We start from the raw sequence: 14,596 nt of genomic DNA, 5'->3' as shown, positions 1-14,596 counted from the left end.
TTATATATTGATGTAATATTTCACATCTGTTCTGAATTTGAACTGAGCACAAGAGAATAAATGGTGTGCGTTATGTATGTTACAGTGCATGCATTTATATTTCTACACTTCTTTAACTAATACGTTCAAATAAAGTATCAAAATTCATGATTGTGAGTAATAACAGTAACAGTGTTAAAGCATCGAAATATTGACCTCTGAAACAAATTCTATCTGTGCTTTCAATATCCTTGTGAAGTGGCCGACTGAGAGATAAGGATGATAAAAATTAACTTGGGGTCAATCTTGAAACCATAACACCAGAGGAGGAGCAATGCTTGAATAAATTGTCAAAATGAACTAGTTGTTTTGTAATAATCTGAAGAATTGTGATTAATCTCTCTCTCTCTTTCTTTTTTTCTATATTTATTTCCTCTTATTTTTTCTTTTCTAACCCTTTCTTCCTTTCTTTGAAATAACAATGTTGAATTTTGATGCAGTGAAATCATATCCATGAACATCAGGCATGTTTTTTTACCTTTATGTATGAGTATATGTATGTCTCATAAAGGTAGCTTATTCATTTTCAGAAAAAAATGTTTAGAAACCACGTTCACGTACAAAGTTTGTGGAGTTCATAATAAATGATCTTGTTAATGCAGTAGAGAAGTCTGTAAATGAATTGAAGGCTTGCCCAAATTGTAAGGCGCCTATGAAGAAAATCTCAATGTACCGAAACAAGTTGATGATCAAAGTCCAGAAAGCTTCGACAGAAACAGAAAGGTAAGAATGGATTTATAATTACTAATACAGTTTGAAAGCAAGCAACCCCTTTTTAACGAATCTTGTCCTTAAGTAGGAGTTTTTGTTAAAAGGGACTTACATAAAATGGAAAGGAAAGGCTAAAATAACTAGTACTGACATGTGTGTTGTGTGCCAAACATTATAATCATTTAATTAGGCCTACAATTTTATTTACAGTACACTTCATTATTATATTTTTGTAACTCTTCAAGTGGTAGGCACAAATGTTTTTTCACTTGGTTGAACCTGAACCATACTGAAAATAAGCATTGAAAAATGTCTTTTTTCTTCTTCTTCTTCTTCTTCTTCATTGTTCCCCATAATGAAGTAATCGGGAAACCATGCCTTTTTCCATATGCTATAGTGTTATTTGAGGATTGTCCTCGACATCCCTTATTATTTTCACTTTCTGTCCGATAGTTAATTTCTTCCAGTTAGTTGTCATTATAATGATGCATAAACTAACAGAAGAACTTGGAAACAGGATCCACACAACTCGTCGACCTGGTTGGCGAGTTGGTATAGCGCTGGCCTTCTATGCCCAAGGTTGCGGGTTCGATCCTGGGTCAGGTCGATGGCATTTAAGTGTGCTTAAATGCGGCAGGCTCATGTCAGTAGATTTACTGGCATGTAAAAGAACTCCTGCGGGACAAAATTCCGGCACATCCGGCGACGCTGATATAACCTCTGCAGTTGCGAGCGTCGTTAAACAAAAACATAACATCCACACAACTCGCGAGAACAAAGCAAGCAAAGCAACCACTCTGTGAAAGCAACACAAAGCAAGACCGTAAGCAATGATAAAGAATAATGCTGCCACATGGCACTGCATTGCCATAAATTGAGACTAGCTAAGCTGGTACTATTGATTATTGAAAGTCAGGTCGATATTTTGTGCTTCGTTTTCATAAAATCCACTTGAAAAATATTCCCGAAAAGCAGGATTTCCCTTAAATCGGGTTTTCTTAAAAGGAGAATCAATTACATTATTACTTTATTTTTATGGTAATTTGACTGGAACTTACCAGATTATTCTTTGAAAACTGGAATGTTGTTGTTGCTGTTTTCAAATGCCAGGCGTTTGATAATAAAGTCATTTGACCTCTTGCACTCCAATATTTTTCAAAGAATGTTAAAATCAGATTTTACTGCAATTTCAATTTATTTGTTGGAGTATCCCTCATCGTTTTCTTTTCCACTCGTCTTATTTCTCTCCCTCCTCCTCATCTTTTCCTTCCTTTCTTTTGTCTTATTATTAATCATAATCATCATCATGATCTTTCTCCTTAATTGTGACGTAACTACACATCATGGATAAATTTTCATTAAGAATGAATATTCTACACTTCATTGACAAGGCATTTAATTTAATAGATAGCAGTTTTGAAATTTCTAATGCTAGAGAAGAGTATTTAGAATTGAAATTTTCATTAGAGTAGATAAATATTTACTATATCTGTTTTCACATTTGCTTGAATTTGTTGGTTTGACAAGTTTATGTTGATTGCAAGTTTCTTTTAACTGGCACTGCTATAGCAGTTACAGCATCCTGTCTTTTCCTGTGTTGTATTCGGACAGTTCACATGAATTTCTTTTTGTCCGTTTTTATTTCTCAGACCCAATGTAATTTGACTTACTGTATATGTTTTCTAGTGGTCAAGTTTATATTTGTAGTATGGCTTTTCTTTGTGGTTAAATTAGTAGTGTTATGGGATAAATATTTCTGTTGTCTGTTACCGTTTTGTCGAGTGTATTTTGTAACATTGTTATTCATTACATCTAGTGGGATAACACAGTGCAGTCGAGAAGTCTCTCTGCAATGCTGTGTAGCCCGTGGTGCTATCATGCAGCACACGATGGACTGGGGGGTGAGGCTGTCGAACTGGAATGAGTGGGGGAATGCCAATTGTCTACAGGGTTACTAGAATTAACAGAGCTGCGGAGGGACTTTTCGATTGCACTGTATTAAAATGGATTTGAGGGATGTGAGATATGATTGGGACTGGATTAATCTTGCTCAGGATAGGGACTGATGGCAGGCTTATATGAGGGTGGCAATGAACCTCCATGGATGAATATATAATAGGATGCGAAACTTACAGCGTTTCCCGTAACACATACTAGAGGTGCTGTTGTAGAAAATGATCTTGCTGCCACCTGTTAGAGGGAGGGGCGTTATTACATCTAGCAGCGCACCAAGTAGCGAAAAGAGTAACTAATTACTCCATGCATTTAGCAGTGCACCTGGTGACGAAAATGTTAAACTGTGCAGAAAGTATTCCCTCCCACCCTCATCGATATTCGAAACTAACCCAATTTAAAATAAAACATTTACATTTTTATTCCTCACAGCATCTTCTACTGAAAATTCTTACCGGAGCCAATAGGAAGATAAAAGAGACTATCTATTTTACACTACCCAATTAAAATATAACCAGACACAAACAAAAAAATAAAGCAAAAGGTTAGATAATTGGGATTGTATTCTTTGGGTATTTATTGTACAGCACAATGGAAAAGTCTGCGAGAACTACTTAGATAGTTCAATTTATATATTACTATTACTTTACAATACATTCAACAGCACTATTTTTACAATGTCCATAAACATCACTGTTTAACATGCACTGCTTATACACACACGTATCACTTTATGTTCACTTATTAGCAAGTTTCTGTCTGCCATCTTGTCTCCTCGAGCAATATCTCGAATGGATAAATAGAGAACTCTGGGTAATGTACCCAACACATAGTTCTAATGTTCACCACCTACGACGTTGGTCGCTGATCATCTTATTTCAGCCCCCCATTGCCAGATGGTGCTGACCACAGTTTCGCATCCTATTATATATTTGTCCATGGAACCTCTGGGTTCTCTAAAAGCCATCTAGTGGCTTGTTTTTATGTGTGTCTTCTGTCAAATGATTTTTTTTCGGAGCTAATAATCATTGATGAAGAAAATTTAGAGTATCTGAATGTGTAGTCAACTGTCTTTCTGTTACAGTTGCTGGTTAGTTTCTATATTCCATGCAGCTTCTGTTACAAGTTCATTTTAAAGGCTAGCTGGTACTGAAAATTTTGATTGTATTGTTATACTAATTGAGTAGTTATAGGTAGGTAAGAGCATCTTTTTGTACATTCAAGCAGGTAATTGTGTTTCTCGTGTGACTAATGATACAGTTGAACTTTTCCTTGGGTACACAGCCTGACTTCTTGTGTCAGTGGTTTCTCGTATTTACTTTCTCTGTAAGTTCCCTGGTTCAGGGATTAAGATATTGATGAGAATGATTAGTGATATTTTTGGGTTGTTATAATCCTTTCAATCTAATGTAAACATCCTTATATGTTTTGATCGTGTGATATCAATAACGTTTTTACTTTTCATCCAGAAAAATAAATTTTGATTCCTCTTAGATTATATGATGGTGTTTTTGTTTCAGGAACCAAGCATCTAGTGGAATAAATAGGGGGAAGTTCGTTACAACTGTAATTCTACCAGATGAATCAAGGTATACATAAATTATAAGATTTAATTTTCTTCTGTTATCACTTTGTTTTTTTCCCTCCCAAATCTTAAACAGAGTAATATATCCTATGATGGTGCTGAATTTTTATGTTTTTAAAATGTTCGAATCATTATTTTTGTGGCTGTACTTTCATATCGCCGCTTGAATGCAAGAACTAGGTAACTCGAAATTTGCGGTTTTTAGTTACCTCTTTTATAGCATAGCAAAAATCGCACAAAATGTAATCCAGGACCTAGGTAACTGATTGAACGATACCAGCGACATCTATTTTCCAATGTAACAAATAGGTAAAAGAAAACGAGACATATTCCTTAGTGCAATAAATAAGTAAATAGGCAATGTCACAAAATATGAAAAATCAAGTTACCTAGTTCTTGCATTCAGGCGATGATATAATATTATAGGATACTACGGACAGTTGTGATACATTTGAAATTACCGTAATTTCAGTAATTTTAGATTTTCTTGCTTTCATCAGTTTGCAAGGTCAAAAGGGATGGCTGCTTAGTCAGTTTCAAAATGTTTGACAATTTAGAAGTTTGTGTCGAGTTCTTTATGCAGAATAACTGTATTAAAGAAATTTAACATAATCCTCATTCTGTACAAAAAGACTCTGCATATCAACAAACATACCACAAAATCTTCCAGCTCCCCAACTTCTGATTGGTTCTATGTTTGTGCTGGAAAATGAGGCATGTATTTACACTGACTGACACATGACATAATAGAAATTATTTTAAGCTAATAACTTAACATAAAGCATAGAATGCATGTAGAATTTTTACAAGAATGTATTAAATTATGAACGGGTATCCCCTGTTGACCTTATGACATTTTAGGCCTGAATTCCCAGCAACAACACAGCACATCACTGATACAGCATTATAATACAGTAACAGAAACTGATTGATTGGCCACCATTTCCATTACTCTGTTTGGGTTAGTGTTTTGAGTGATGATGCACCTTACACAACCTCTTTGTTATGTTATCATGTCTCATTGCAACAGTCTGTGATCGACCCCATTTACAAATCACATTCTTTCTTGACAGTCTTAATTAGTTTTCAAACTACTTGAAATATAATGTTTCGTGTTTAAAAAACCAGCAAGTTTACCAACAGGTGTGTTTTCAGACAGGGAACTGCAGTAAAACCTCGTTAATCCGGACTAATTGGTGGGGTGGGGCAAGTTGACAGATTTAACGAAGGTCCAGATTAACTGAAATAACCTAAAAGAACAGTAGAAAGTGTATTAAAACTCCGTTTATAGCAAAAAACATGTTTATTATAGTGTATTTAAAGGGTTTAGGGCTAAATACACTATACAATACAGCAAAATGTAAAGCAATACATACAATGTAGTACATTATTGTAGTTCCACAGTTCTAATGTATAAAAGTAAGTTTTAAAACAAGATTCTTCAATTTTTTCAAACTTATCTGTTTTTTGCCTATCTGGATTAAGCGAAGTTCAGATTAACGAGGTTTTACTGCAATTAATGTCGCGTTTTAGATGCCATAAAGAGGCTCTATGTTCTGTAGCCACTAGGAAGGGCTACAGACACGTGCTTGAAGCTTATATTTCGATACAGTAAGCTCCTGATCGCAATACCATGCTACATTGGGTCAGAAAATGGCATTTAACACACTCAGTATGAGACAAGTGTTGTGTTTCTCATTGGAGGAACATAACAACGTCTGAAAATACACAAAGTGTAATCTGTGCACGACATGCATTATCACTTTGACTAGCAGAGTGCAGTTTAAGGAGTTGCACGGAGTTCTGTAGGGTTAAACCAGACTAATCAGACATACTCAGTAAAACAGGATTGTCTGATAAAACACACTTTCATTTTTTTGGACTTGTCAACAGGCAGGATTTTCGTTAGAAAAGGAAATCTTCGTGAAGTGCAGAAGGTTCTCTTTCATTTTGTAGAAGTTACAGTTTGGTGTGGTTTAACATCATCTACCATTATTAGGCCTTACTTCCTTCGAGAATGAACACAGCAGAGCAGGGAGATGTGCTCCCGAAATGAATTACCAAAGAATGCAGAATAATATGTTCTGCATTATCCCATATTTCCTTCATTTTCATGAACGTGCTATGGGCTATTTTTCCAAGACAAATCATATCTCGATTTGGGAACATTGCATGCAAGGTCAATAAATGCACAATAAGTATCTTTACAAATCGGTTCTTTTTTCTTTTTCTTGTAGTGTAAATAAGTTATCAATGCACAAACGACCAAACCAGAAATCTGGTCTGTAGAACTTATATTGTTGATTTTAAACAAATTTTTATTGAAAATTATTGTATTTCATATGCATCATTTTTGGATAAGCCTACTCATGTGTACAGAATATGGACAAAGTTTGTCCTCAAATTCAGAAAAAATGATTGCACACAGACAGATAGATGACATATCCAGAATTAATTTTTCGGTATCTCAGATGCTGGAAAAGAGATCAAATAAAATCTCGAAATCGATTTTTTGCTCACTGTACTCCGTATAATTAGAAAGTAAACTGTGTCAAATAATGATGGTGAAGAACTGAAGATTTATATTTGCCTGGTACATTTAAAATGTTCTACTGTCCATTTGAGATAGTGATTTGGTTCGGTTTTACAATGCAAAGTAAGCATGCAGAAAAACTTATGAACACTTGAATATAACTAGCATACAGATTAGAACATAATTGACTGTATGAATAGTGTAGTGATTATTGCTTCCTATAATAAATTCTACAGTTTTCAGGAACGAGAAACTTTAATATTTTTACTGTATTTTGTAATTTTCTAGGATTATTTTTTTTATGGGAAAATTTTGCCATTCCTCGTGCCCCTCCCTGAGTAAACCTCTTGAGTTGGTCAGGGTTGGAATATATTCAAGAATTAATTAATTTTTATGTAAATGGTGATTGTTTCATTTTAGAACACATTTGCGCAAGCTGTGGCAGAATGAGAAGAATTTCATGTGTGCTCTGTTGCCAGTATTGGAATACTGTGATACACAGTATCCAACTGATGCCTTGTTCCTCACAGTTATTCCTGTTCCACCACCCAAAATGAGACCAGTAAGTAAAGAATTGTACTTGTGTCAGAAGAATTTTACTTAACCTCTTTCATAAAAACTGATAGCACCTTCTAACAGTAAGCTGCTCTTGGAAGTCATTTGCTGTTTGAATACTGTATTATATCGTTCTTAATTTTATGTAACTACCTGTATCCACTGTACAGAGCATAATCTTTTCAGGAGGAAGGAAAAAGTAATTAAATATCAATAGGTCTACAGAAGAATATTATATAATTCGGTAGAAAACATTGGTGAATACGATGACTGCATCGAGGATCAGCGTAGGGCTATTGATATTTAATTACTTTTATGCTCGACCATGTGGAAATGTACTAATTATACACCTGGTAGCAGTCCTTTAATGCATGTCATTAAAGTACACCTACTCATTAAAGTACAGGTCTTCAGCCAATGATAACTCAGCTTACATGTGTTCAGCCAATGACAAGTCAGCTTTGTACCGTTATAAAACAGCAATTATCGATTATTCTCGGATATGCAATCGAAAGAGAATTAGCGAAAAGTCATGGAGGCTGGATATCCAATACTGTCGCACAAGGTTATGTTCTGTTACTATAATAATTAGCGTTAATTGTAAATAATATTCAAATAAATTCAATTTGTCATCTCGTTTTTCAATGTCGAATTCAATAATCAAGGTTATAATATTATAATATTATCAAGTTAAACGGGACTACGTCAAGGTCAATGACATTATTGTTTCTCGGAAAAAATCAATACTTTCGCGTCTGCGCACATCTCACAATTCACGACCTAGAACAAGGTCACTTCCGATCTTGTCAGATACAAATAAAATGTATACATCTGAATACCGGTAATTTCAAGTTAGAAATATGGTCGAGCATAAAAAGTCATATGAAACTCGCCTATAATGGTAATTAAGAAGCTCGTATGAAAATTATGAAACTCGCTTGCGCTCGTTTCATAAATATCCATACTCGATTCTTAATTACTATCATTATAGGCTCGTTGCATAATGTAGTATTTCCTTCCTCCTGAAAAATTATGCTTTGCACTGTCACATGTTTTAATTTCTTAACAATTATTAGATTTATATCCTAGTATGGACGCACGCACAAAGAAAGTGGATTGTTTGCTGCCAATCAGTGTGAAAATTGCTTATGTTTTAGCAGTAGACATTGGATGTTCAGGCAAGTGCCTGTTTTATATGAACTGACGTTTTGAAAATCTAATATGTATGCATTATTTAAATATTAAGTACCCTAATGCCCCATTTCACGAAGCTTCAATAAATCAATCCAAATGAAATATTAACTAGTGAAAATTAAAATATAAACAATTCACTAAAATGCGAGCTGTTCACCAACCAGATTTATTTAACATTTAATGAATAGTAAGTAATGCTTCATTACAAATAAATAAGTGGGTTCAGTGAATATTTCATAAGTACAAATATCACAACATTTTCATGATTTGAAAATTTGTAATTAATTTCTTTGATATGCCTGCGAGAATTCCACTACTGATCTGTCTACTTTTGGGCAACAGTTTCATACTAAAACCTTTAAAATCAAAATATTTTAATTGGTCAGCATTAAGGTTTGCTTCTTGAATAAGGAAGATATCTACATTAATATCTGAGAGTATATTGGCTAGTTCAGTCTTCTTAGCTGATGTTATGGCGTCAGCATTCCATTGTAAGATGTTTAGTTGATTCTGTACCATTAGAGTAGTCCCCGCCCGGAGATCCGATTGGGGGACTATTTTAGACTATAATCTAAATTTAACAGAAGAAATACTGAAATCAGAAGTAAACACTGAAATAATGAAACAATTGTCTTTAGAGACAATTAATATTAGGTACCCTCCACAAAACTGGCTTCATTTATACACTGACAGATCCTTGATCTCCAGAGAACAAGGTGCCGGTGCAGGTGTTACGTGCTGTCTCTTCTCACTTTATAGATCTCTTGGATATGGAACAACAAGTTTTGATGGAGAAAACATTGCAAACAGTGAAAGTCTCAGGAATCTTCTATGCCACATCAATAAATTTAAGAATGCAGGTATATTGTCAGACTCCAAAGCAGGTATTCTATCAATAGTCTCTAGACACACACCTTCATCTCAAACAGCAGAAATAACTAAAATGCTCTCTCAATTTATATCACTGAATAAAAGAATTGTATTCCAATGGATACCATCCCATTGTGGAATCCTGGGAAACGAGAATGCGGATGCTTTAGCAAAGAAGGGCAGCACTGCTACTTACAGACCTGTTACTAAATCTACGTATTACTATGTGAAAAGATTTATTAAATCTACATACCTAGACTTCAACAAACAAATTTGATAACACAATCTCAAGGGAAAAAATGGAACTCTCTGCATCATAATCCACAGTTAATTCCCGATTTACCACGAAAATCGTCTGTAGCTGCATTTAGATTGTCAGCAGGCCATGACTGTTTGGCCAAACACCTGCATAGAATTGGAATATATCAGTCCCCTAACTGCCCATTGTGCAACTCAAACCAAGAAATGGATTCGGAACACCTCAAAATCTGTGGTTCAGTGGCTGGCCATGATAATATCTTTGAAAAATATTGGAGTGCAAGAGATCAAATGACTTTATTGTCAAACGCCTGGCATTAGAAAACAACAACATTTTCATGAAACCACAACCTACTATGTTGAAAATTGTTACCTGCTATATCATTTGCATATGAGCCAACAATGAAGCAACACAGTTATAAAATATAGAATATGGAGAAAAAAGTATTATTATTATTATTATTATTATTATTATTATTATTATTATTATTATTATTGATCTAATTGGATTCATAACTTATTTTTTTTTCTGCTGCTATGTGTGTATTAATTTTATAGTACATATTGGTTAGATCCAAGCTTGAATATGCATCTGTAATATGGAACTCCATTACTTCTACTGACTCGGATAAATTGGAGAATATCCAAAGAAAATTTATTTCTTTGTGTTCTTATAGATTTGTACCCAGTTCCAGTGATTATAAATATGAGATTAACTGCAAATATTGTAATTGCTATAGTTTGTCAGACATCAAGATCTTGATTATTTATTTTTTTGTAAAATCATTAAGGATGGTATTGATTTGAATCCTTCTTCAGCAATATCAGTCTTCATATTCCTGCTAAAATTTTTTGCAATAGAAATTCTAAATCTCTCTCTCTGGTCAGCAGTTGTATAAAATATGCTAATTTGCATGGATTAAACTTGGATCCATTTCATGTGTAGCATATACTTTTGGAGTTTTATGGCAGTTGTTATTAATTTATGTCTTTTATTTGATATGTATTGTATTATGGGTATTATTCTCGTTATATTTCTTATCATTCGTATTATATTCATATATGACCAGCCTCATAGTCTAGTGGTCAGAGCTTCTTGCTATAGTTCATGAGGTCCCGGGTTCGATTCCCGGTTAGAGCACAGGAATTTTTCCTTAAAGGGGATTATTCCTGTGTTCGTCCATGGTCTGGAATTTAGGTTAAGTTTAGATTTAAGACCTCTCCTGGCACCACATTATCATAATCATCCTATCACATCATCGGGGCAATGTAACTCCGCCTTCCAGGTGCCCCAACCTCAGAAGTGGGTTACAACTAAGCCACGGCCAGGAGAGAAGACCAGAAATGTCGAAAAGACAACCTGGTGGCATTGGATAAAAAAAATATATATTCATATATAAGATTCCATCTTTTATTTTCAGTTGTCATATTTTAAATTGTCATTATTTTAATAATTATTCCTATGTACTTTTGTCGTAATTTCTGTCATTATTAATGTTCTTGTAGTGATATTATCATGTGCTGAACTGTTATTGGCCCCTGGCTGTTGTACAGCACATTAAATATTAGTAAATAAATAATAATAATTATTATTTTTATTTTTATTATTGTTGTTATTATTGTTATTATTATTATGATTGTTATTATTATTATTATGATTATTGTTATTATTATTATTATTATTATTATTATTATTATTATTATTATTATTATCTTTGTTTTTATTATTGTTATTAATATTATCATTATTATCATTATCATCATTATCACTATTATCATTATTATAATTATTATTATTATATTATCATTATTATTATTATAATTATTATCATCATTATTATTATTATTATTATTAATACTCCTGCTGCTGTTGTTATAGCTGTTGTAATTGTTGCATTCCTGATTCCAGTGGTCGCATCATTTGAGGGAGGAATGATACATACTATATGAACTCAATTAGGTATAGATAATATTCTTGAAATCTATTGTCCAAAATGAAAAAAAATTAGAGACTCATGCATTTATTGTAGTATGAAGTACAGTTGCAAAGCTGAAAGAAAGTAGAAAAAGAAAGTAGAAACTTAATGCCTACATAATATGCTGTATTTATTTTATATATTCATTGGAGAAATCAGCTCAAAGAATTTGAGTGACCATAAGGATCCTGAATACAATAAACGTGCACAACATAATGTGATTTGAAACATTAAGAAAAAAGAAAGTTAATTGTTGAAGGGAAATATATAAGTGGATTAATTGAAATAGAGATGATGATGTAATATTTGAAGAGAATCCTTGATAATATTTATAAGAATAGACATTAATAATCAAAAGGAATGTGAAGTTCCTTAAGATAATTCCATGTGAATTTTGTAATAGAACCTCTACTGCCAAAGAGCAAACCAATGACAGACCATTGTTTAAGAGGGACGTTGTACTTTTGAGAAAGATAAGGCAGACAAGGTTCATATATAGACTTCTTCTCAATATCAACTTCGGTGGCCTGATTTAGGTTCCTTTCGAAACGGATAGTAGGGTCAAGAACCTGTGTGCGTAAATTTAATTCTAATAAATGGAAGTTACTATACCAATTAAGTTTTGTTATGTTTGAATGTACATTGTGTATTAATTTACTAATATTTATTACGACGAAGTGAAGAGAAGCGACTAGACGCATTTGAAATGGGGATATGGAAAAGAATGGAACATGTGAAGTGGACAGACAGAATAAGAAATGAAGCTGTGTGGGAAAGAGTGGGTGGAGAAAGAATGATGCTGAAACTGATCAGGAAGAGGAAAAGGAATTGGTTGGGTCATTGGCTGAGAAAAAACAGCCTACTGAAGGATGCACTGGGAGGAATGGTGAATGGGAGAATAGTTCTGGGCAGAAGAAGATATCAGATGACAGACGACATTAAACTATATGGATCATATGAATTTACAAAGAGGAATGCAGAAAATAGGAAAGATTGGAGAAAGCTGGGTTTGCAGTGAAAGACCTGCCCTTGCACAGAACACTAAATGAATGACGTAGTTATAATAACCACTTTCATGTGTTGAAATAAAAATTAAATTGTATGTTACCTAATTGACTAGTTTCAGCTTTGTCTCAGTCATTCTGATGATATTCTAACCTATGATCAGTTTCTTCTAAAATTTTGAGTACCGATACCATGATCTTCATGTCCACACCTGTGGAGTAACGGTTAGCGTGTTTGGCCGCAAAACCAGGTGGCCCGGGTTCGATTCCAAGTCGGGGCAAGTTACCTGGTTGAGGTTTTTTCCGGGGTTTTCCCTCAACCCAATATGAGCAAATGCTGGGTAACTTTCTGTGATGGACCCTGGGCTCATTTCATCGGCATTATCATCTTCATCTCATTCAGATGCTAAATAACCAAAGATGCTGATAAAATCATCAATTGCCTTTTTACTTTGTGTACTTATGCAGAACCCGAATCACGTAAAGTGAAGTGGGTAGGCATTGGATACATACATACATACATACAATTTCTATCACTAAACTGATGCGATAGCTTTACTGGTTCTTTAGGGCTAAAGATGCTTGGTGAGCTATAAAAATAATTTAATGAACCAATAAATAAATTAATGAATCACTAAAAACATAGTAAAGCTTGATGAAATCGGCTATAAGTGTTATATTCCCTATTTTTCCATTTTTGGCGTAAATTGTTCATGGTCATCAATTGCCTTTTTTTACTTTGTGTACTTATTTGGAAAACACTTGTTGATAAATTGGGAACACTCAGTTATTCTGAAGTTGTGAGGAAATATAATTCTAGGATGACTCAGCTATAACCAGGGTGCGAATTAACGGGGGGGGGGGGGTGGATTTCCGCTCCTGTTGGAAAGTTATCTCCCTCTCATAAATTTATATTTACATCCCTGCCAGAGATAACTTCTATCCCCCGCCCCTCACAGAATATAATTGTTTTAATACGGAGTATACTTTATAAAGTACAGTATAAAGTAAGCAAAAAAATAATATTGATGTATTTATCATCACCGACAAGCTGACAACAGTAAATAACTTAGGAATTACACATCTTATTTTAAACCCACTCATAGGTATAATAATAATAATAATAATAATAATAATAATAATAATAATAATAATAATAATTATTATTATTATTATTATTATTATTATTATTATTATTATTATTATTATTATGATCAAGATACAAGACAAGCAACTCAGTGCGACCAAGCATTGAGCCATATAGAATGAGGATAATACTAATTTTATTTAGGATATTTTCTATCTAGGATTCTATCCCTCTCATTTGAAGTCTTAATTTGCACCCTGACTATAGTTGATGTCCATTTGGCTGCTTGCTTAATACCGATAAGTTCCTCCCTGTTGATAGCAAAGAATCCAGTAAATTATACCTTACAGGAAAAAAACCAAGGACAGGAATTAGTGTAAGGTAATTTTGGCTCTCAAATTTTCAATTTGATTTTAAACTTTCAAGCCAACCTACTACTTTTCAAGGAGCCACATAGCATTGAGTGTTTATGAGTGGTGGAACTTATTTTTCACTATATTCACCAATGTGAGAGAACAATCTGAAAAATATGTAGTTTTTCAATTTTATTTAGTAACAATCATTGCATCAACAGTGTGGAATAGTACACTATGCAACGCGCCTATAATGGTAGTAATTAAGACGCGAGTATGTTTATGAAACGAGCGTCTTAATTACCATTATAAGCAAGTTTCGTACGACTTTTTATACTCGACCATATTTCTAACTTGAAATTATTCATAAGTATTCATGTTATTCTTATCTGACTGGGGAGCAGAACTGACCTTGTGCAATATCTCGTAAATTGTGAGATGTGCGCAGACGTGAAAGTATTGATTTTTTCCGAGGAAC

The 14,596-nt window shown here is 33.8% G+C and overlaps 1 protein-coding gene across 1 annotated transcript in view; it reads left to right on the top strand.

The window, feature by feature from the left end:
• The window catches only part of LOC138693774 (DNA-directed RNA polymerase I subunit RPA1-like), a 37,154-nt gene that overhangs the window by 20,911 nt on the left and 1,647 nt on the right, over positions 1 to 14,596 (top strand). Inside the window, exons 5-8 of the mRNA XM_069817569.1 lie at positions 570 to 762; positions 4,224 to 4,292; positions 7,242 to 7,383; positions 9,330 to 9,430. Of these exons, the coding sequence (XP_069673670.1) occupies positions 692 to 762; positions 4,224 to 4,292; positions 7,242 to 7,383; positions 9,330 to 9,359 (312 nt within the window). The 5' untranslated portion in view covers positions 570 to 691 and the 3' untranslated portion in view covers positions 9,360 to 9,430. The remainder of the gene's footprint in view (positions 1 to 569; positions 763 to 4,223; positions 4,293 to 7,241; positions 7,384 to 9,329; positions 9,431 to 14,596) is intronic.

The sequence above is a fragment of the Periplaneta americana genome, unplaced genomic scaffold (assembly GCF_040183065.1).
Source record: "Periplaneta americana isolate PAMFEO1 unplaced genomic scaffold, P.americana_PAMFEO1_priV1 scaffold_21, whole genome shotgun sequence".
In the NCBI taxonomy this organism is placed as follows: Eukaryota; Metazoa; Arthropoda; class Insecta; order Blattodea; family Blattidae; genus Periplaneta; species Periplaneta americana.
Note: the sequence above shows the minus strand (reverse complement) of the source record. Positions and strands in the feature narration are given on the sequence as shown.